The sequence below is a fragment of the Mustelus asterias genome, chromosome 19, assembly GCF_964213995.1.
Source record: "Mustelus asterias chromosome 19, sMusAst1.hap1.1, whole genome shotgun sequence".
NCBI lineage: Eukaryota > Metazoa > Chordata > Chondrichthyes > Carcharhiniformes > Triakidae > Mustelus > Mustelus asterias.
The window spans coordinates 15,477,431-15,502,216 of NC_135819.1; the positions used below are offsets into that span (position 1 = coordinate 15,477,431).

Below are 24,786 nucleotides of genomic sequence, written 5' to 3' on the forward strand. Positions count from 1 at the left end.
CCCGGGTTCGATTCCCGGCCTTGGTCACTGTTTGTACGGAGTCTGCACATTCTCCCTGTGTCTGCGTGGGTTTCCTCCAGGTGCTCCGGTTTCCTCCCACAATCCGAAGGGCGTGCTGGTTAGGGTGCGTTGACCATGCTAGAATTCTCCCTCAGTGTACCCAAACAGGCGCCGGAGTGTGGCGACTAGGGGATTTTCACAGTAACTTCATTGCAGTGTTAATATAAGCCTACTTGTGACTAATAAATAAAATATTTTATTTAAAAATCAAAAGTTACGGGGAAAGGGCAGGAGAAAGGGGTTGAGAAACATAGTTGAATGACAGAGCGTACTCGATGGGCCAAATGGCCTAATTTTGCTCCTATATCTTTTGGTTTTAAGACTAATCTGTTGGATCAGGATTGAATAACGTGGGTTGTAATATAAAGTTGATGTCTTGGAAATTTCAGCCAGTTCTCCCCGGAGACCAGATAATTTTGTTTAAAGTTTTCCTCCCTCGGATTTGTTGCTATGGTTACCCATCTCCCCTGGGAGACTGGACAGCAGCGTATGGTTCAGGCTTAATGGACCAATCGACCTTTTCTTGTTTTGCATGTTGGATGTTTTCTTTGGGAAGACAGAAGATATTTCTCGGCTGCCTGTGGACCCCAAGTGATAACGTCAGGCATTAGGGTTCTATTCACTGGAGTTTAGAAGAGTGAGAGAGGATCTCATTGAAACTTATAAAATTCCAACAGGATTAGACAGGGTAGATTCAGAAAGAATGTTCCCGATGGTGGGGGAGTCCAGAACGAGGGGTCATAGTTTGAGGATAAGGGGTAATCCTTTTAGGACTGAGGTGAGGAGAACTTTCTTCACCCAGAGGGTGGTGAATGTGTGGAATTCACTCCCACAGAAAGTAGTTGAGGCCAAAACGTTGACTGATTTCAAGAAGAAATTAGATATAGCTCTTGGGGCTAAAGGGATCGAGGGATATGGGGGGAAGGGGGGATCAGGATATTGAATGTTGATTTAATTTGATTTATTGTCACATGGATTGGGATACAGTGAAAAGTATTGTTTCTTGCACGCTATACAGACAAAGCATACCGTTCATAGAGAAGGAAAGGAGAGGATGCAGAATGTAGTGTTACAGTCATAGCTAGGGTGCAGAGAAAGATCAACGTAATGCGAGGTAGGTCCATTCAAAAGTCTGATGGCAGCAGGGAAGAAGCTGTTCTTGAGTCGGTTGGTACGTGACCTCAGACTTTTGTATCTTCTTCCCGAAGAAGAAGGTGGAAGAGAGAATGTCCGGGATGTGTGGGGTCCTTAATTATTATGTGATTTGATTTATTATTGCCACATGTATTCAGATACAGTGAAAAGTATTGTTTCTTGTGCGCTATACAAAGCATACCGTTCATAGAGAAGGAAAGGAGAGAGTGCAGAATGTAGTGTTACAGTCATAGCTAGGGTGTAGAGAAAAGTCAACTTAATGAATTTGATGATCAGCCATGATCATAATGGATGGTGGAGCAGGCTCGAAGGGCCTAATGGCCTACTCCTGCTTCTAGTTTCGATGTTTCTATGTTGTGTAGCCCTCTGCCCGCCCCCTGTTAGAGATCGCCCCCCCTCTCCCCCTTCCCCCTCTGGGTAGACCACACTTGGGCGTTGAGCACCTCAATGTTTGGTTGAACGAAAGGCGACAGACAAGCTCCCAGTGCTGACCACCCATCTCTTTTCATCCCACAGAGACAGGACAATCTGAAAGCTCGAACCAGCAAGGAGACGCAGATGTCAAACCACCGCCCAATGGTAAAGATCACCGTTTACACACTGCTCAGACTCAAACTCTAGTTGGGTGGCGGGAGGGGAGCGGGCACAGTAGGCAGATAGAAATTACAGTACCGGGCACCTCAGACGTGGGATACAGGCTTCTACAGGGTATCTCTTTGAGTCGGCATCTCAGGGTGGCAGCAGTGCCCACATGGTGCCAGCTGTGGTATCATAAGTGCGGAGGCTTCATTCATAGAATCCCTACAGCGTAGATGGAGGCCATTCGGCCCATCAAGCCCGCGCTGACGCTCTGACAAAGCATCTCACCCAGTACATCCCCATCCATGCCCTATCCCCTAACCCCACACATTTACCATGGCCAATCCACCTAACCTGCTCATCTTTGGACAGTAAGGGACAATTTAGCATGGCCAATCCACCTAACCTATACATCTTCGAACACTAAGGGGCAATTTAGCATGGCCAATCCACCTAACCTGCACAGCTTTGGACACTAAGGGACAATTTAGCATGACCAATCCACCTAACCTGCACATCTTTGGACACTAAGGGACAATTTAGCATGGCTAATCCACCTAACCTACACATCTTTGGACACTAAGGGACAACTTCGCATGGCTAATCCATCTAACCTGCACATCTTGGGGAAATTTAGCATGGCTAAATGGAGTGGCTATGCTACCTTGCCCCTTAGTATCCCAAGATGTGCAGGTTACGTGCATTGGCCATGGGAAATGAGTGCAGTTACGGGGATAGGGTGAGGGGGCGGCCTGGGTAAGATACTCTGTGAGAGAGTTGGTGCAAACTTGATGGACTGCAGGGATTCTATGATTCAGCGATTGAATCCACCTAACTTGCACATCTTTTGACACTAAGGGGCAATTTAGCATGGCCAATCCACCTAACCAGCACATCTTTGGACACTAAGGGGCAATTTAGCATGGCCAATCCACCTAACCTACACATCTTTGGACACTAAGGGACAATTTAGCATGGCCAATCCCCCTAACCTGCACATCTTTGGACACTAAGGGACAATTTAGCATGCCCAATCCCCCTAACCTGCACATCTTTGGACACTAAGGGACAATTTAGCATGGCCAATCCCCCTAACCTGCACATCTTTGGACACTAAGGGGCAATTTAGCATAGCCAATCCCCCTAACCTACACATCTTTGGACACTAAGGGACAATTTAGCATGGCCAATCCCCCTAACCTGCACATCTTTGGACACTAAGGGACAATTTAGCATGGCCAATCCCCCTAACCTGCACATCTTTGGACACTAAGGGACAATTTAGCATGGCCAATCCCCCTAACCTGCACATCTTTGGACACTAAGGGGCAATTTAGCATAGCCAATCCCCCTAACCTGCACATCTTTGGACACTAAGGGACAATTTAGCATGGCCAATCCCCCTAACCTGCACATCTTTGGACACTAAGGGACAATTTAGCATGGCCAATCCCCCTAACCTGCACATCTTTGGACACTAAGGGGCAATTTAGCATGGCCAATCCACCTAACCTCCACATTTTCGGACTGTGGGAGGAAACCGGAGCACCCGGAGGAAACCCACGCAGACACGGGGAGAACGTGCAAACTCCACACAGACCCAAGCTGGGAATCGAATCCACTGTACCATGAGGCAGCAGTGGTAACCAATGTGCCACCATGCCTCCCTGGATTCTTTGACCACAATTGTGCCAATTCATACAAAACGACGGTGCTTCTGCTTATCATAGTGTTGTTTGCCCTGGGAGCAACTGCAAACAGGAATAGGGTCCATGTAGACAGTTCCACGCAAATATCTGGACTCCACATCTCACCCATTGTTATCTTCTCGTTGAGTCAAAAATAAAATCAGATGAAAAACACTCACCAATTTGGGGTGGGGGATATAAATCTCGGAAATGTCCCTCTGACTCTCCCAAACCGTAGGTGATCACAACTCATCCAGGACATCACTCGATCCTGATCAGTAGTTTTCCTTTGTGCAAGGTAACCTCTACCCCAGTCTAAAACTGGCCCAGTTGTGGCTTGAAGGAATTCAGTAAGTCAGCATTCATCTCGCTAGTTCCAGAGTTCCATTATCTGTCTGACATCTACCCTGGACCTAATCTTGTGCAAGTCAACGCCGTGACCCCTGTTCCTCACGAACCCACTCAGTCGGGACAAGCTGTCGCTTTAACTGCAAGCTTCATTATTTTATGGGCCTCAATCAATTCTCTCCCACGTCGAGGCTTCTTGGATGTGTTAGGTCCCAGCTCAGTTAGCCAATCTTGATTAGTGAGATTGCTCAAACTGGGAATTAGTCCACTGACTTTCCTCTGCACCCAACCCCAAAGGTTTCCATTTGGCCATCGTAAAACTTCTTTTTTTAAGTTGATAATTGCCGTAATTGGGCTGAGAGGCATCCAGTGATCATAGCACAAGTTTTAAGTTTATTTATGAGTGTCCCAAGTAGGCATACATTAACACTGCAATGAAACAAAAAGATAAATTGCTGGAAAATCTCAGCAGGTCTGACAGTATCTGTGGGGAGAGAATCCAGCCAACGTTTCGAGTCTGGATGACCCTTCGTCCCTCTGACGAAAGGTCATCCAGACTCGATAACGCTGGCTCTATTCCTCTCGATGTGGAGATGCCGGCGTTGGACTGAGGTAAACGCAGTAAGAAGCCTAACAACACCAGGCTAAAGTCCAACAGGTTTATTTGGTAGCAAGCGCCACTAGCTTTCGGAGCGTGCTGCCGATCTGCAGATCTCCCACTCCACCTGACGAAGGAGCAGCGCTCCGAAAGCTAGTGGCGTTTGCTACCAAATAAACCTGTTGGACTTTAACCTGGTGTTGTTAGACTTCTTACTCTATTCTCTCTCCACAGATGCTGTCAGACCTGCTGAGATTTTCCAGCATTCTCTGTCTTTGTTTCAGATTCCAGAATCCGCAGTATTTTGCCTTTATAACACTACAATGAAGTTACCGTGAAAATCCCCTAGTCGCCACACTCCGGCGCCTGTTTGGGTACACTGAGGGAGAATTTACCATGGCCAATGCACCCTAACCAGCACGTCTTTTCGGACTGTGGGAGGAAACTGGAGCACCCGGAGAAAATCCACGCAGACATGGGGAGAGCGTGCAGACTCCACACAGACAGTGACCCAAGTCGGGAATCGAACCCGGGTCCCTGGCGCTGTGAGGCAGCAGCGCTAACCACTGCTGGCTTCTTGGACTGCTAGAGATGTCAGCCAATCAGATTGGCCATTGGCTTTCGAGGGCGGGACTTCCTCCGAATGTTAAAGTTTTAAAGTTTATTTATTAACACTGCAATGAAGTTACTGTGAAAGTCCCCCAGCCGCCACACTCCAGCGCCTGTTCGGGTACACTGAGGGAGAATTTAGCACCTAACCAGAACGTCTTTTGGACTGTGGGAGGAAACCGGAGCACCCGGAGGAAACCCACGCAGACACGGGGAGAACGTGCAAACTCCACACAAACAGTCACCCAACCCGGGAATCGAACACGGGTCCCTGGCGCTGTGAGGCAGCAGTGCTAACCACTGTGCCACCGTGCCACGCAACAGTGCGGTGTTATTGAAAACCGACTTGTGACACTAATAAATAAACGTTAGAAAAAAAAACGAACGTAGTTCCCAGGAAGAGTTAACTTGATAGCAATCTGGAGGCCAACGCTCCAAACACAGAGAGGCACGAGTTCTTCAGCACTGCGGAAGAGCGTGGGATCTTTCTATTCTCCAGGACTGTGCTCCTATACTCTATGAGGCGGAGGAAGGCAGGGATATTGACATTGGAGTGAAGGAAGTTGAGGGCAGCAGGAATCTCGCTCTTTAAAAGACTGAAAGGCATAGCTAATGCGGAGATAAAGAGATCATTTCAGTCAAATGGCGATGCCAGGACGCAAAGATGGAATTGCAAAATTAGCAGTCGTGTTGCCGGGGAGTGGAGGTTCAAAGAATGTCGATCCCCATCGGGTTAATGCAATGCTCTCCCACCGAGATGAGTTAACGCTGCGACTGATTTTTTAAAAAAAGCAGCTGGACAAATATTGAGCTTGAGAGGAGGCCTGAATGCTGTACCATGTCCAGACAGCAGTGATCAGATAGCCATACAGTAGCCTTGTGGTTATGTCACTGCACTAGTAATCCAGCGGCCTGCACTAACAATCGCTCAGGACATGAGTTCGAATCCCAGCTTCGGAATTTAAATTAAATGAATCAGGATTTGTTATTCATTTGTGGGACATGGGCGTCGCTGGCTGGGCCAGCATTTATTGCCCATCCCTAGTTGCCCGAGGGCAGTTGAGAGTCAACCACATTGCTGTGGCTCTGGAGTCACATGTAGGCCAGACCGGGTAAGGACGGCAGATTTCCTTCCTTAAAGGGAACCAGATGGGTTTTTTCAACAATGGTTTCATGGTCATTTGTAGATTCTTAATTCCAGATTTTTAAATCCTAAATTATATACAAAGAAATTGGGTGCATTAAATGGAAGCTATTTTTTAATTCATCACCGACAGTTTAGTAAAAGTCTTTACTGCAGCTTGGCAGATTGGTGTGCCATACACACAATCCCTTCGCTAAGATTTTTTAAAAATTGAATTCAAATTCCACCATCTGCCGTGGCAGGATTCGAACCCGGGTCCCCAGAATATCGGCTGAGTTTGTGGATTAATCAGGGTGGCACTGAGGACAGGACCGTGGCACAGAGGACCGCACGGCGGCACAGAGGACGGTACGATGGCGCAGAGGGTGGTACGATGGCACAGTGGTTAGCATTACTGCCTCACAGTGCTAGGGACAGGGGTTCAATTCCCGGCTTGGGTCACTGTCTGTGCGGAGTCCGCATGTTCTCCCCATGTCTGCGTGGGTTTCCTCCGGGTGCTCTGGTTTCCTCCCACAGTCCAAAAAACGTGCTGGTTCGGGTGCATTGGCCGTGCTAAATTCTACGTCAGTGTACCCGAACAGGCGCCGGAGTGTGACTTCATTGCAGTGTTAATGTAAGCCTACTTGTGACACTAATAAATAAACTCAAAAAACTTAATACTCTAGCGATAATACCACTAGGCCAGCGCCTCCCCTGAAAATTAAAAACATACTGACAGTAATTGTGCCCAGTAACTGTAAAAACCATCTGGTTCACTAATGAGGGAAGGAAATCTGCTGTCCTTACCCAGTCTGGCCTACATGTGACTCCAAATCCACAGCGATTAAGGCAGTGAAGGTCAATTTTCACCTGCCCTCTGAAATGGCCCAGCAAGCCACTCTGTTGTATTCAAGATGGCGGCTCACCTCTACCTTCTCAACGGCAATTACAGAGAAACAGAGAGAATAGGAGTAGGAGAAGGCCCTTCGAGCCTGTTCCGCCATTAATTTTGATCATGGCTGATCATCAAATTCAATATCCTGATCCCGCCTTCCCCCCCATATCCCTCGGTCCCTTTAGCCCCAAGAGCTATATCTAATTTCTTCTTGAAATCACACAATGTTTTGGCCTCAACTACTTTCTGTGGTCGTGAATTCCACACATTCACCACCCTCTGGGTGAAGAAATTTCTCCTCACCTCAGTCCTAAAAGGTTTCCCCCTTATCCTCAAACTATGACTCCCCTAGTTCTGGACTCCCCCCACCATCGGGAACATTCTTTCTGAATCAACCCTGTCTAACCCTATTAGAATTTTATAAGTTTCTATGAGATCCCTGCTCACTCTTCTAAACTCCAGTGGATATAATCCAGTCAGGAGAGGGCAACAATTGCTGGTGTCAATCACCTCCATATCTGTTGAGTGAATGAGTAAAAGATAAAGACCCCACAATTCACTATTAGTCCTGCGTTGTCTGGATCATGGAACATTCATCCTCGGAATGCACGTGGAATGCTGCTTGTTGGATGGTTTGATCCCAATGCCCTGGAGTTGGACTGAGTTAGCCCAGTGACGATCAGAGGAGGTGATGGCCTAGTGGTATTATCGCGGGACAATTAATCCAGGAAGAGCGGCACAGTGGTTAGCACCGCTGCCTCACAGCACCCGGGACCCGGGTTCGATTCCCGGCTTGGGTCACTGCCAGTGCAGAGTCTGCATGTTCTCCCCGTGTCTGCATGGGTTTCCTTCGGGTGCTCTGGTTTCCTCCCACAGTCCGAAAGACGTGCTGGTTAGGGTGCATTGGCCGTGCTAAATTCTCCCTCAGTGTATCTCAACAGGCGCCGGAGTGTGGCGACTAGGGGGATTTCACAGTGACTTCATTGCAGAGTGAATATAAGCCGACTTGTGACTAATAAGTAAACTTTATTGTTTTGGGCACCTGGGTTCGAATCCTGCCACGGCAGATGGTGGAATTGGAATTCAATAAAAAATATCTGGAATTAAGAATCTACTGATAACCATGAAACCATTGTCGGAAAAACCCATCTGGTTCATTAATGTCCCTTTGGGGAAGGAAAGTCACTGTCTGTGTGGAGTCTGCACATTCTCCCTGTGTCTGCATGGGTTTCCTCCGGGTGTTCCGGTTTCCTCCCACAGTCCAAAGATGTGCGGGTTAGGTTGATTGGCCGTGCTAAATTGACCCTAGTGTCGGGGGATTAGCAGGGTAAATATGTGGGGTTACGGGAATAGGGCCTGGGTGGGATTATAAAACCATAAGACATAGGAACAGAATTAGGCCACTCGGCCCATCGAGTCTGCTCCGCCATTCAATCATGGCTGATATTTTTCTCATCCCCATTCTCCTGCCTTTTCCCCATAACCCCTGATCCCCTCATTAATCAAGAACCTATCTATCTCTGTCTTAAAGACACTCAATGACCCGGCCTCCACAGCCTTCTGCGGCAAAGAGTTCCACAGATCCATCACCCTCTGGCTGAAGAAATTCCTCCTCATCTCTGTGTTAAAGGATCGTCCCTTTAGCCTGAGGTTGTGCCCTCTGGTTCTAGTTTTTCCTACTAGTGGAAACATCCTCTCCACGTCCACTCTATCCAGGCCTCGCAGTATCCTGTAAGTTTCAATAAGATCCCCCCTCATCCTTCTAAACTCCAACGAGTGCAGACCCAGAGTCCTCAACCGTTCCTCATACGATTGTGGTCAGTGCAGGCTCGATGGGCCAAATGGCCTCCTTCTGCACTGTAGGGATTCTACCCCCAACACTTGGGCTGATAGGGCAGATTGACGGCTGAGTCAACAAATCATTGCCGCCAATGGTGCGATCTATCTCCAGCCGTCCTCTGCATTTTCAACATTTGCCACATCTTAATCGAGCGAGGACACAACATGGCGTCCTCAAGAAACCTGGACGCAAATTGCCCGTGACGCTTTTCAAATGCCGGAGTCCATTGGTGATCCAATCCTGACAGGGCTTTGTGCCTTGCAACGTCTTAGCCCTTTCATCTGATAATCCTCTTTGGTATGGCCTCCACCATCCACTATCCAGGTTAACAAATCCTTTCCAGGGAACAAAGGAACCTGCCACCCACCGTCTCGGCCAGAACTGGCTGTGGAAGTACACCGGGCGAACAATGTGTTTCTTTGTCCCGTCGATGAATCCAAATTCCAAACTGAGACTTCCCAGTCCACCACCGATACACCATAACAAATGAAAACAGAAACTCAACGGGACTCGCCACACAGACACAGTGGCTACCAGGGCAGGTCAGAGGCTGAGTAACTCACCTCCTGACTCCCCCAAAGCCTACCCACCACCTATAAGAGTTGTTGGAACATATCAACTCCCCGGGGGGGCGCTGCACTGGAAGATGACAGAGAGGATGGCCGGAAAATTCTAGTCAGCAGCTGAGTCCTGTGGGGTAGATTATTCCAAAAATTCACCACCCTCTGAGTGAAGAATCCCCCTTCTTCTCAGTCCTGAATGGTCTATCCCTTATTCTGAGACAATGTTCCTTGGTTCTGGACCCCTCCATCCCCGCCCCCCCCCAGCCAAGGGAAACATCCTTCCTTGCTGGTCGATTTTAGGAACCGTATCTTGCTCTTTGTGAGTTGTCTCCACAGACATGTCATGTGAAAGTCGCGTAGCTTGTTTGCGTACTTGAAGTGAACGGCTCATGTCTCGCATGCGTAGAAGAGAGTGCGAGAAAGATAACTACTCTGTATACCTTCACAGTGGGTCGATGATTAGGGCAGCATGGTGGCACAGTGGTTAGCACTGCTGCCTCACAGCGCCAAGGACCCGGGTTCGATTCCAGCGTCGGGTCACTGTCTGTGCAGAGTTTGCACATTCTCCTCGTGTCTGCGTGGGTTTCCTCCGGGTGCTCTGGTTAGGGTGCATTGGCCATGCTGAATTCTCCCTCAGTGTACCCGAACAGGTGCCAGAGTGTGGCAACTAGGGGGTTTTCACAGTAGAATCATAGAAGAATCATAGAAACCTGACAGTGCAGAAAGAGGCCATCTGGCCCATCGAGTCTGCACCGACCACAACCCCACCCAGGCCCGACCCCCCTATCCCTACACATTTACCCGCGAATCCCTCTAACCTACGCATCTCAGGACACTAAGGGACAATTTTTTAGCATGACCAATCAACCTCACCCACACATCTTTGGACTGTGTGAGGAAACCGGAGCGCCCAGAGGAAACCCACGCAGACATGAGGAGAATGTGCAAACTCTACACAGACAGTGACCCAAGCCGGGAATCGAACCCAGGTCCCTGGAGCTGTGAAGCAGCAGTGTTAATCACTGTGCTACCATGCCATCCATTGTGCTACTGTGCCGCCCATTGCATTGTAACTTCATTGCAGTGTTAATGTAAGCCTACTTGCGACTAATAAATAAACTTTTAACTTTGCCATCGACCAGAAACTCAACTGGACTCACCACATAAACACAGGGGCTACAAGAGCAGGTCAGAGGCCAGGAATATTGTGGCGAGTAACTCATCTCCTGACTCCCCAAAGCCTGTCCACCATCTACAAGGCAAAAGTCAGGAGTGTGATGGAATACTCCCCACTTGCCTGGATGGGTGCAGCTCCAACAGCACTCAAGAAGCTCGACACATCCAGGACAAAGCAGACCACTTGATTGGCACCTCATCCACAAACATTCACTCCCCCCACCACCGACACTCAGTAGCAGCAGTGTGTACCATCTACAAGATGCACTGCAGCAACTCACCAAAGATCCTTAGACAGCACCTTCCAAACCCACGACCACTTCTATCTAGAAGGGCAAGGGCAGCAGATACATGGGGAACACCACCACCTGCAAGTTCCCCTCCAAGCCACTCACCATCCTGACTTGGAAATATATTGGCTGTTCCATCACTGTCGCTGGGTCAAAATCCTGGAATTCCCTCCCTAACAGCATTGTGGGTCAACCCACAGCACGTGGACTGCAGCGATTCAAGATGGCGGCTCACCACCACCTTCTCAAGGGGCAACGAGGGATGGGCAATAAATGCTGGCCCAGCCAGCGACGCCCATGTCCCATGAATGAATAAATCAAAAAAAGAGGAGTAGGCCACAAACCCCGACTCCAAATAATTTACACCCTGGTTCCTCTTTCCAAATTACATCTTTCCTGCCCCAACCTTTTCCAAATCTATGGCCTCTAGCAAATGTTCACTCTTTCAGTAATAACGCATTGTGGGAATATCTGTCCCTGCCCCCACCTGCCCCACAATTCCCAACTCCCAGTGATGTTGTCAGGCCTCCGGCCTCCATATTCTTGCCCACCAGACCTCTCCGCGAAAGCCTCGCCATAGGCCTCGCTTCCCCGGAGCCATCGAAAGTTCTCTCCCATTTCCTGATTGTCATCCTCTGACCACCCAATCATGCACAGAGAGAGGCCATTCAGCCCATCGGGCCTGCTCTTTTGAGGTGACCCATCCAGCCTGTCCCGTTCCCCTGTTCCTTTTCCCCTGGACGAGGAGGCTTCTGCTTTTCAAATCTCTATCAAATCACCAGCTACGATTCCAATTCCCAGTACCTTTCCAGATCGCAACAATGCGTCACACGACAGAAAAACATTCATTGCATTTGCCTTCGAATCCCAGCCATGCAGAAGGAGGCCATTCGGCCCAACAAGTCTGCACCGATTTTCTGAAAGAGCATCGCAACCAGGCAATCCCCTAACCCCATGAATTTAGCATGGCCAATCCACCTAACCTGCATATCTTTGGACACTAAGGGGCAATTTAGCATGGCCAATCCACCTAACCTGCATATCTTTGGACACTAAGGGGCAATTTAGCATGGCCAATCCACTTAACCTGCATATCTTTGGACACTAAGGGGCAATTTAGAATGGCCAATCCACCTAACTTGCATATCTTTGGACACTAAGGGGTAATTTAACATGGCTAATCCACCGAACCTCCACATTTTTGGACACTAAGGGGCAATTTAGCATGACCAATCCACCTAACCTACACAACTTTGGACACTAAGGGGCAATTTAGCAGGGCCAATCCACCTAACCTGCATATCTTTGGACACTAAGGGGCAATTTAGCATGGCCAATCCTCCTAACCTGCATATCTTTGGACACAAAGGGGCAATTTAGCATGGCCAATCCTCCTAACCTGCATATCTTTTTACACAAGGGGGCAATTTAGCATGGCCAATCCACATAACCCGCACATCTTTGGACACTAAGGGGCAATTTAGCATGGCCAATCCACATAACCCGCACATCTTTGGACACTAAGGGGCAATTTAGCATGACCAATCCACCTAACCTACACAACTTTGGACACTAAAGGGCAGTTTTGCATGGCCAATCCACCTAACCTGCACATTTTTGGACACTAAGGGGCAATTTAGCATGACCAATCCACCTAACCTACACAACTTTGGACACTAAAGGGCAATTTTGCATGGCCAATCCACCTAACCTGCACATTTTTGGCCACTAAGGGGCAATTTAGCATGGCCAATCCACCTAACCTGCACATCTTTGGACAGTGGGAGGAAACCGGAGCACCCGGAGGGAACCCACGCAGACACTGGGAGAATGTGCAAACTCCACACAGGGAGTGACCCAAGCCAGGAATCGAACCCGGGTCCTGAGGGTGTGAGGCAACAGTGCTAACCACTGTGCCACCGTGCTGCCCCATCTGGAGGGCAGAGGGTTAAACAACGCTGGGACTGCGATGTTTTCATCGCGAGCACGGGGAGAGCAAAAGATTTTTTTCTCTCAGGGAGAAGTTTGTGACCTTAAGTATTGTCCCACTTAACTGGGTCAACAAATGCCTGTACAAAGGGACATAGGCTGCCAACAAACCCTTATCTGCTTTATCTAAATGAGCTTTTAAATGAAGGTTGCCCAGATGAACAGCCAAGTGCTTTAGTCTAATATGCAATCTTGGGCCTCCAGAACACAAATTAAAATGTCTGATGGCCCTTTGCCCTCTTGTGGTGCTTTGATGTGTAGCACGGGGTAATTGTATGTTACGGAGAGGCGGTGTGTGTAAATGGACTGCGGCATTGAGACACCGCTTGTTGTCAGCAATTGAGTTCAGGTACCATGACACCTCGCCAACAACAGAAATCTGCATTTACCAAGCGCCTTCAATGTGCTAAAACGCCCTTAGGTGCTTCACAATCGAATAAAATACTGGTGCACAGGGGGAGGTATTCAGACAAGCGAGCAAAGTTTCAAACCTTATTATTAGCGTCACAAGTAGGCTTACGTTAACACTGCAATGAAGTTACTGTGAAAATCCCCCAGTCGCCACACTCCGGCGCCTGTTCGGGTACACTGAGGGAGAATTTAGCATGGCCAGTCCACCTAACCAGCACGTCTTTCGGACTGTGGGAGGAAACCCGGAGCATCCGGAGAAAACCCACGCAGACACGGGGGAGAATGTGCAAACTCCACACTGTCAGCTGAGGCTGGAATCGAACCCGGGTCCCTGGCGCTGTGAGGCAGCAGTGCTGACCACCATGCCACGGTGCCGTCCCAAAAGTTTGTGGGGGGAGAGATAGGCTTTAAGGAACGCCTTAATGCAGGAAGGAGAGATGGAGAGGTTTAAACAGGGAATTACAAAGACACATGGCTGCATAATCCAATCATCAGAAAGTAAATTTAGCACTGACGAACACTCAAGATCTGTTTAATCCTGTGGGCTGTCAGCCAGTAAGCCAATTCCTGTCCCCACCATACTGTACAATACGCAATTTAATTATTATTCGTGTTTATTTTCTTTGTTTTCGCAAAGTTATTGTTTTACATTTCACCTCGCATTTCTATTTGGTTTTCTCTCTCTGCCACGGGTTCCCGTCGGTATGGTGTCCCCTTCTCGGTGGGGCCCGTCTCGGTGCTTAGCACTGCTGCCTCACAGCGTCAGGGACCCAGGTTCGATTCCCGGCTTGGGTCACTGTCTGTGCAGAGTTTCCGCTGGGTGCTCTGGTTTCCTCCCACATTCCAAAGATGCGTAGATTAGGTGGATTGGCCATGCTAAATTGTCTCTTAGTGTCCAAAGATGTGTAGGTTAGGTGGATTGGCCATGCTAAATTGCCCCTAGCGTCCAAAGATGTGTGAATTAGGTGGGTTGGCCATGCTAAATTGCCCCTAGTGTCCAAAGATGTGTGAGTTAGGTGGATTGGCCATGCTAAATTGCCCTTTAGTGTCCAACGATGTGTAGGTTAGGTGGATTGGCCATGCTAAATTGCCTATTAGTGTCCAAAGATGTGTACGTTAGGTGGATTGGCCATGCTAAATTGCCCCTTAGTGTCCAAAGATGTGTAGGTTAGGTGGATTGGCCATGCTAAATTGCCCCTAGTGTCCAAAGATATGTGGGTTCGGTGGATTGGCCATGCTAAATTGCCCCTTAGTGTCCAAAGATGTGCAGGTTAGGTGGATTGGCCATGCTAAATTGCCCCTTGGTGTCCAAAGATGTATAGGTTAGGTGGATTGGCCATGCTAAATTGCCCCTTGGTGTCCAAAGATGTATAGGTTAGGTGGATTGGCCATGCTAAATTGTCCCCTTAGTGTCCAAAGGTGTGTAGGTTAGGTGGATTGGCCATGCTAAATTGCCCCTTAGTGTCCAAAGATGTGCGGGTTAGGTGGATTGGCCATGCTAAATTGCCCCTCGTGTCCAAAGATGTGTGGGTTCGGTGGATTGGCCATGCTAAATTGCCCCTTAGTGTCCAAAGATGTGTAGGTTAGGTGGATTGGCCATGCTAAATTGCCCCTTAGTGTCCAAAGATGTGCAGGTTAGGTGGATTGGCCATGCTAAATTGTGGTGTGAAAGGCTAATCGGCAGGCCTGCTGCAGAGAGTGATGGGCGGGCAGAAAGATGGGGGGGGGGGCGGCATCTTGCCCCCAAAGAATTGCATTCTTCAAACAATAACATTTCCTGCGACACATTCGTTCACCCGTCATGGAAACAGCGAGACGGGTGAGGAGGGCAGGGGTTACCACCCTGCTGCTAACAAATCATTCCGCACATTCCGTTCCCCAACACATCCTCTGTCGAGACTCTTCAATCTATTGTCTCATCGCCCTTGAGCCATCAACGAATGGGCATCCACCATGCCTGAACCTATTGTAATCTCGTACACCTCGAGCGAATGTCCTTTCCATCACCTGTGCTCCAAACTCCACTCCGCCAACCAAACCCCGGAGCTGAGACCCTCCGCCCCTGGGAGTTGTTCCAGCTAAAACATCCTCAGCAACTTTCATGTTCTTCCTAAAGTGTGATGCCAACCCCAACAGCCCCAAACCCCCCCCCGTAGCAAACACTAAACCGCAACTCCTCCCCCCCTAACCCCGTTTGAACATTCACTGTTCCAACCAATGGCAGGGGAACCTGGATGGGGCGATTGAAGGTCACAGGTCATGTGATGACACCACACCCCCACCCCCACTGAGAATAGAAATGTATTTGATGGGCCGAATGGCCTTCTTCCATGCTGTAACAACTCTGGGACATTCGCGAAACCCCAATCAAAGACTTCAAAACACTAATTAAAGGGCCACTTCCCCATTGTTGGGTCCAGTGTGTCGCACGTAGCTACCCTGACCAATGCAGGCTTACTGTGACAGACTGGAATTCAGAAGGATGGGAGGGAATCTGATCAATTTGATTTGATTTGATTTGATTTATTGTTGTCACGTGTATTAACATACAGTGAAAAGTATTGTTTCTTCTGCGCTATACTGACAAAGCATACCGTTCATAGAGAAGGAAAGGAGAGAGTGCAGAATGTAGTGTTACAGTCATAGCTAGGGTGCAGAGAAAGATCAACTTAATGCAAGGTAGGTCCATTCAAAAGTCTGACAGCAGCAGGGAAGAAGCTGTTCTTGAGTCGGTTGGTACATGACCCCAGACTTTTGTATCTTTTTCTCCGACGGAAGAAGGTGGAAGAGAGAATGTCCGGGGTGCGTGGGGTCCTTAATTATGCTGGCTGCTCTTCTGAGGCAGCGGGAAGTGTAGACAGAGTCAATGGATGGGAGGCTGGTTTGCGTGATGGATTGGGGTACATTCATGACCTTTTGTAGTTTCTTGCGGTCTTGGGCAGAGCAGGAGCCATACCAAGCTGTGATACAACCAGAAAGAATGCTTTCTATGGCACACCTGTAAAGGTTGGTGAGAGTCGTCGCTGACATGCCAAATTTCCTTCGTCTTCTGAGAAAGTGGAGGCATTGGTGGGCTTTCTTAACTATAGTGTCGGCATGGGGGGTATATAAAGTTCTAAAAGGGATCGATAGAGTAAATGTGGACTAAATGTTTTCCCTTGTGGGGCAATCTCGAACAAGAGGTCACATTGGAAATATAGAGGCGAAGGGGAGACCTGATTAGAGGTCTACAAAATGATGAGAGGTGTATGCAGGATGGATAGTCAGAGACTTTTTCCCCAGGGTGGAAGTGTCAATTACAAGGGGGGGAACAGGTTCAAGGTGAGAGGGGGAAAGTTTAAGGGAGATGTGCGGGGGAAGTTTTTCACGCAGAGAGTGGTGGGTGCCTGGAACGCGCTGCCAGAGGATGTGGTGGAAACAGGCACATTAGCAACATTTAAGAGGCACCCAGATGGGTCCATGAATAGGGAGGGAATAGAGGGATACAGACTGGGTTATGGCAGGAGGTTTTTTTTAATGTTTAGTTAGGGCATCATGATCGGCACGGGCTTGGAGGGCCGAAGGGCCTGTTCCTGTGCTGTACCTTTCTTCGTTCTTTGTATAGGTTGAGAGGCGGTAGATTTAATACTGAGATGAGGGGGAACTACTTCTCGCAGAGGGTGGTGAATTTGTGGAACTCGCTGCCCCATAGCGCGGTGGAGTCTGAATCATTGAATAGTTTCAAAGAGATAGATATAAAGGGATAGAAGGATATGGGGAAGAGGTGGGGAGGTGGATTTGAGACCAGGGAGAGATCAGCCATGATCTGATTGAATGGCGGAGCAGGCTCGAAGGGCTGAACTTGCCGACTTCTGCTCCTAACTCCTATGTTTCTGTGACTCCACTGTGCTATTTGAGGAGGAGGGGAGTTCTGCACCCAAGTTGCTGGGTCCTTTATTCTAATGCTGTTTATGGGAGCTTGCTGTGCATAAATTGGGTTGCCCACATTTCCAACATTAAGGCAACGACTGCACATGAAAAGGTAGACATTGGCACTGAAGCGCTTTGGGACATTAAAGGGCCGTGAAAGATGGAATTTAAATGCTAGTATTTTCCTTTAATGGTGGTCAGTCAGTTTAACGTTTCTTAAAGTTTTAAAGTTTATTTATTAGCATCGCAAGTAAGGCTTACATTAACACTGCAATGAAGTTACTGTGAAAATCCCCCAGTCGCCACACTCTGTTCGGGTAACACTGAGGGAGAATTTAGCACGGCCAATGCACCCTAACCAGCACGTCTTTCGGACTGTGGGAGGAAACCAGAGCACCCGGAGGAAACCCATGCAGACCCGAGGAGAGCGTGCAGACTCCACACAGACAGTGACCCAAGCTGGGAATTGAACCAGCAGTGCTAACCACTGGTTAAAGTTCACTTATTAGTCGCCAGTGAGGCTTACGTTAACACTGCAATGAAGTTACTGTGAAAATCTGCGAGTTGCCACACTCCGGCGCCTGTTCGGGTAACACTGAGGGGGAATTTAGCACGGACAATGCACCCTCACCAGCACGTCTTTCGGACTGTGGGGGGAAACCGGAGCACCCAGAGGAAACCCACGCAGACATGGGGAGAATGTGCAGACTCCACACAGACAGTGACCCAAACCGGGAATCGAACCGGGGTCCCTGACGCCGTGAGGCAGCAGTGCCAACCACCGTGGCACCATAGTGGCTCGGAGGGAGATCTTGCAGGGCGTGGCGTTCCCATGCATCTGCTGCCCTTGTCCTTCTAGATGGTAGAGGTGGCGGGTTTGGAAGGCGCTGTCTAAGGAGCCTCGGCGAGTTGCTGCAGTGCATCTTGCAGACGGCACGCACGGCTATCGCTGTTCGTCGGTGGTGGAGGGTGTAAACGTTTGCGGATTTGGACCAGGGCCGGCTGCTTTCCCCTCTTTCGCTGACGCCCGCGATTTCCCCCGGGGGCGGGGGAGGGAGCGGGGGCGGCGCGTGATGCGGGGACCTCGGAGAACATGCTTCACTGTCCCATTCATCAGTTCGCTGACCCTGAAACAATGCAGAATGAATGGGGACAGGCCGGGTTTGGGGCAACCTGACCTGCAGACTTAAAATAAAATTGAATCAATGGGAAGATATTTTATATTTAAAAAAAAATAAAGGAGTAAGTGAGTGAGGAGGGATGAAAGTAAGTCATTATTTATGTTGCATTCAATAGGCTTTTTTGGAAAAAAAAACTCCACTTTTTAAATGGATTGAAATGGGAATAAACATGGTTTCGTGTTCACAGTGTGTCTCCAGTCTTGGGTACATTAATCAGTTCATTGTTTCTACATCTGATAAGCTCGGGTTTGTCTACAACCAATGGCACTATAGTTTTTAAGCAGTTCGACCCTGTCCTGTTATGGTAGATTTATAACCCTCCCATTGCAAAGCAGTTATTTATATATATTTTTTGTAACTACCGCCACCTCGCTCGTAAGTTCATAAGATATTGGAGCAAAGTTAGGCCGCTCAGCCCATCTAACCCGCTCCACCGTTCCGTCACGGCTGTTATGTTTCTCATCCCCATTTTCCTGCCTTCTCCACACAACAGAATCACACAGAATACTACAGTAGAAGAGGCCCTTTGGCCCATCGAGTCTGCATTGATGCATGAAATGCCCTGACCTGCCCACCTAATCCCACTTGGCCCACAGCCTTGAATGTTATGATGTGCCAAGTACTCATCCAGATACTTTTTAAAGGATGTGAGTCATCCCGCCTCCACCACCCTCCCAGGCAGCGCATTCCAGACCGCCACCACCCTCTGGGTAAAAAGGTTTTTCCTCATGTCCCCCCTGAACCTCCCATCCCTCACTTTTAACTTGTGTCCCCTCGTGACTGACCCTTCAACTCAGGGGAACAGCTGCTCCCTATCCACCCTGTCCATGCCCCTCATAATCCTGAACACCTCGATCAGGTCGCCCCTCAGTCTTCTCTGCTCCAGAGAAAACAACCCAAGCCTACCCAACCTCTCTTCATAACTTAAATGTTCCGTCCCAGGCAGCATCCTGGTGAATCTCCTCTGCACCCCCTCCAGTGCAATCACATCCTTCCTATAATGTGGCAACCAGAACTGCACACCGTACTCCAGCTGTGGCCTCACCAAAGGTCTATACAACTCCAACACGACCTCTCTGCTTTTGTAATCTATAGTAAGAAGTCTCACAACACCAGGTTGAAGTCCAACAGGTTTATTTGGTAGCATGAGCTTTTGGAGTCTCGCTCCTTTGTAATCTATACCCCGATTGATAAAGGCGAGTGTGCCTTATGCCTTTTTCACCACCCTATTAACCTGCCTTTCTGCCTTCAACCCATTACCAATTAAAAATCTGTCCAACTCCTCCTTCAATTTACTCACTGTCCCAGCATCCACCGCACTTTGGGGCAGCGAATTCCACAGATTCACAACCCTTCGGGAGAAGTAGTTTCTCCTCAACTCTGTTTTAAATTTGCTGCCCCTTATCCTAAGACTATGACCTCTCGTCCTAGAATGTCCCATAAGAGGAAGCATCCGCTCCACGTCCACTTTATCCATAACCTTTTATCATCTTGTAGACCTCAATTTGATCTCCCCTCATTCTTCTAAATTCCAGAGAGTATCGGCCTAAACTGTTCAATCTCTCTTCATACGACAAACCCCTCATCTCTGGAATCAATCTAGTGAACCTCCTCTGAACTGCCTCCAATGCCACTGCATCTTTCCTCAAATACAGGGACCAAAACTGTCCCCAATACTCCAGGTGCAGCCTCACCAATGCCCTGTATAGTTGCAACAATACTTCCTTACCTTTATATTCTATTCCTTTAGCTCTAAATGCCAACATTCTATTTGCTTTCTTTATTATCTGCTGTACCTGCACGCTAGATTTCTTTGACTCATGAACAAAGACACCCAGATCCCTCTGCATCGGAGCACCCTGAAGTCTCTCCCCATTTCGATAGATCTCAGTATTCAAGAGGAAGTATCTGGAGGTGGTAGGATGGCACCATGGCACAGTGGGTTAGCGCTGCTGCCTCACAGCGCCAGGGACCCGGGATCAATTCCTGGCTCGGGTCACTGTCTGTGTGGAGTCTGCGCGTTCTCCCCGTGTCTGCGTGGGTTTCCTCCGGGTGCTCCGGTTTCCTCCCAAGTCCGAAGATGTGCAGGTTAGGTGGATTGGCCACGCTAAATTGCCCCTTAGTGTCCAAAGATGTGTAGGTTAGGTGGATTGGCCATGCTAAATTGTCCCTTAGTGTCCAAAGATGTGTAGGTTAGGTGGATTGGCCATGCTAAATTGTCCCTTAGTGTCCAAAGATGTGCAGGTTAGGTGGGTTGGCCATGCTAAATTGCCCCTTAGTGTCAGATGGGATTAGGAGGGTAAATATGTGGGGTTATGGGGTTAGGACATGGGTGGGATTGTTGTTAGTGCAGGCTCGATGGGCCAAAGGGCCTCCTTCTGCACTATAGATACTATGATGGACCTGGATGTTTGCGAGGCATTGGTTAGAATATCATTGTCCCAATTCTCTTCAGTACGGATGTCAAGGCCATGTTTGCATTTTGATTTGATTTATTATTGTCACATGTATTGAGATACAGTGAAAAGAATTGTTTTTTGCGTGCTATACAGACAAAACATACCGTTCATAGAGTACATGGGGGCAAAGGAAATGAGAGAGTGCAGAATGTAGTGTTACAGTCATAGCTAGGATGTAGAGAAAGATCAACTTAATATAAGGTAGGTCCATTCAAAAGTCTGACAGCAGCAGGGAAGAAGCTGTTCTTGAGTCGGTTGGTACATGACTTCAGACTTTTGTTTATAGTTTAAAGTTTATTTATTAGTGTCACAAGTAGGCTTCCATTCACACTGCAATGAAGTTACTGTGAAAATCCCCTAGTTGCCACACTCCGGCACCTGTTCGGGTACACTGAGGGAGAATTTAGCACGGCCAATGCACCCTAACCAGCACGTCTTTCAGACTGTGGGAGGAAACCGGAGCACCCGGAGGAAACCCACGCAGACACGGGGGAGAATGTGCAAACTCCGCACAGACAGTGACCCAAGCCGGGAATCGAACCCGGGTCCCTGGCGCTGTGAGGCAGCAGTGCTAACCACTGTGCCATCGTGCCGCCCAGTCTAATGAATGGCGGAACAGGCTCAAAGGAGCGAATGGCCGCCTCGTGCCCCTATTTTCTGTGGAAAAACTCTATGATACGTGGGTTAACGTGGGAAGTTGAATCACTTTAAATGGACAGGGACGATGGACAACTCTGAGGGAACCAGTTCAAGTCTCCTTCTATACTGTAAGATTCAGTCATTCACGTGCCCGGTCGGTGTTGGATGTTGTAGTTTCAACTGGAATTCAGATTGAGTTTTGTGTAATATGAACAGTCTCCCTCTCGTCATGGTGTGAGTCGATGCTGCTGTCCCAGTGTCATCCTGACCAGAAGGCCATATGGGATAGGAACAGGAGAGAGACTTATCACCCATTCCGTAAGTGCTCAGATCCAATGTGGCACCCAGGTATCTCTCTACCTTTATATAAAATAACTCAATACCTTCAGGCGTTGTAACTGAGGCCCTTCAGTGAATTGCTGCTACACTCCCCAGTATTTTTACCCAGCATGCCGGGGGTGGTCAACCTTCAACCTCTTGACTAAAGACACACCCATCACCATGGGAACACAACTACTATGTCTTTAGTGCAGTAAAGCGTCCCAAGTACTTCACAGACAAAGACTTGCCTTATTCGACAATACTTGGACAGGTAACCAAAGGCTTGGCCAAAGAGGTCGGTTTTAAGAGATGGCACAGTGGTTAGCGCTGCTGCGTCACAGCACCAGGGTCCTGGGTTCGATTCCCAGCTTGGGTCACTGTCTGTGTGGAGTTTGCACCTTCTCCCCATGTATGCGTGGGTTCCCCCGGGTGCTCCGGTTTCTTCCCACAGTTCAAAGATGTGCAGGTTAGGTGGGTTGGCCATGATAAATTGCCCCTTGGTATCCAAAGATGTGCAGGTTAGGTGGATTGGCCGTGCTAAATTGCCCCTTAGTGTCCAAAGATGTGCAGGTTAGGTGGATTGGCCATGCTAAATTGTCCCTTAGTGCCCCAAGATGTGTAGGTTAGGTGGATTGGCCATGCTAAATTGTACCTTAGTGTCCAAAGATCTGCAGGTTAGGTGGATTGGCCATGGTAAATGCATGGGGTTATGGGGATAGGGCCTGGGTGGGATTGTGGTCGGTGCAGACTCAATGGGCCGACTGGCCTCCTTCTGTACTGTAGGGATTCTATGATTAAGGAGCATCTTAACGGAGGTGAAGGAGGAGGAAAGATTTGAGGTGATGATTCCCCAGCGTGGGGTCTCGGAGGTTGAAGGCACAGACAGCATTGGCGGGGTGAAGGGGCTTGGGGTTGTTCTAGAGGCCACAACTGGGGGAGCGCGGAGATCTTGACGGTGGCCAGGACGGAGAAGGTTAATCAGGTCGATGGTGGGATTCAGATCCCAAAACCCAGGTAACCGTTAATTTTCACACTCACTGGTTTAGTGTGCTTTTGATAAAAAGAGCTTTGTCGCTGAGGTGGTGAATAAACTCTGAGTGAAAGATTGGGATACACCCAGCCTTCCAACTCACTGCACCCAGCGCAATTCAGTGGGAGAATTGTGGTTGGAAAATTCAGGCCCATGTCTTTGAGGGAATTGGGAAATAAATTGACACAACAAGCAAAAGTTAAGTCACAATAAGCAAAGGTTAGGCCCCTTTAAGTCAATGTGGCTAATGAGTATAAAGATATGGAAAATCTGTGTGGATTGTAGCGTAGATTCAAGCCTTGTCCAAGTGCATCCCCCCACCTCCCCAAACACCCCCCCCCCCTCATCCCCTCCCACACCACCACCCCCCCCCCGGCCACCCCCCCCCGCAATAAAACCATCTGCTGCATTCCTAACCTCCGTGGAAATCTGTGGGGATCCACAGGGGGACCTGAGCTAAGGCTCCATAACCTTGCAGTGTCTGTTCAGCCCCAGTGTACTTGGACGTCATCCACGGAAGCGAATATGCATCTCTCTATAAATAGCCGGTGAGTTGCGGACAGACTGAACCACGGGCAGAATAACGCTGCGCGCAGCAACGGTGCTGATCCTGCTCGCAGCGCCTGCTTCCTGTCCCATCAGCACGCCACCTCGCTGGCACCGGGAGCTGCGATCGGACCCACTGCGCCACACTCTGCGCCCCGGCAGATTTCGGAACGGAGGGGTACAATGCGCTGTCACCGTTCATGTTTGATCAATTGGAAGATAAAATACGTTTGTGTGCTGGAGAACTGGAGTCACGGCTGATACGTGGTGTTACCACACAGCCCCTACACACTTACACACTCCAACATACACCTGCACACCACACACATACAATCCAACATACACCAACATGATTCCACACGTTCTGACATACACCAATATAGACCAACACGTCTCCACACAAACACACCCCTGCATACACCAACATGTCCACATGCACTCCGACATACACCTACACACCACACACATACAATCCAACACACACCAATATGACTACACACACTCCTACATACATCAACATGACTACACACTTCTACATACACCAGCAAGACTACACACTCCGACATACCAACATGCCTACACATACTCTGACATACACCAACATACCTCACATATTCTGACATACACCAACGTGCCTACACACACTCTGACATACACCAACTGTAGGAATTCTATGTATCTATTTCTTGCTGTCTTGGTCAGAGCAGGAGCCAAACCAAGCTGAGTGTGGATGGAAATTTTTTTATTTATATAGCACCTTTCACAACCTCAGGGTTTACAGCCAAACAAGTATTTTGGAAGTGTAATCACCGTTGCCATGTAGGAAATGCGACAGCCAATTTGCGCACAGCAGGATCCCACAAACAGCAAGGCCAGATGGTCTGTCTTTAACCATATTGATTAAGGGATGAATATTGGCAGAGACACTGAGGAGGAACTGACCTACTCTCCATTGAAACAAGGCTGTGGGGTCTGTTACCTCTCTGCCTCACAGGGCAGAAGGAGGCCATTCGGCCCATCGAGTCTGTACCGACAACAATCCCACCCAGGCCCTATTCCCGTAATCCACATATTTACCCTGCTAATCCTCCTGACATTAAGGGGCAATTTAGCATGGCCAATCCACCTAACCTGCACATCTTTGGACACTAAGGGGTAATTTAGCACGGCCAATCCACCTAACCTGCACATTTTCGGACAGTGGGAGGAAACCGGAGCACCCGGACGAAACCCATGCAGACACGGGGAGAACGTGCAGACTCCACACAGACAGTGACCCAAGGCCAGAATCGAACCCGGGTCCTTGGCGCTGTGAGGCAGCAGTGCTAATCACTGTGCCCACCGTGCCACCCTAAACCGTGCACCTCTCACCCGAAG

The 24,786-nt window shown here is 48.9% G+C and overlaps 1 protein-coding gene across 7 annotated transcripts in view; it reads left to right on the forward strand.

Annotated features, from left to right (window-relative positions):
- The window catches only part of nfixb (nuclear factor I/Xb), a 376,438-nt gene that overhangs the window by 266,937 nt on the left and 84,715 nt on the right, over positions 1–24,786 (forward strand). For 6 of the 7 annotated variants that reach the window (XM_078235068.1, XM_078235067.1, XM_078235072.1 and 3 more), the window contains one exon: positions 1,732–1,794. The exons of the other annotated variant lie outside the window; for it this stretch is intronic. In XM_078235068.1, coding sequence (XP_078091194.1) covers positions 1,732–1,794 — 63 coding nt within the window. The remainder of the gene's footprint in view (positions 1–1,731; positions 1,795–24,786) is intronic. 7 annotated transcript variants of the gene reach the window in all.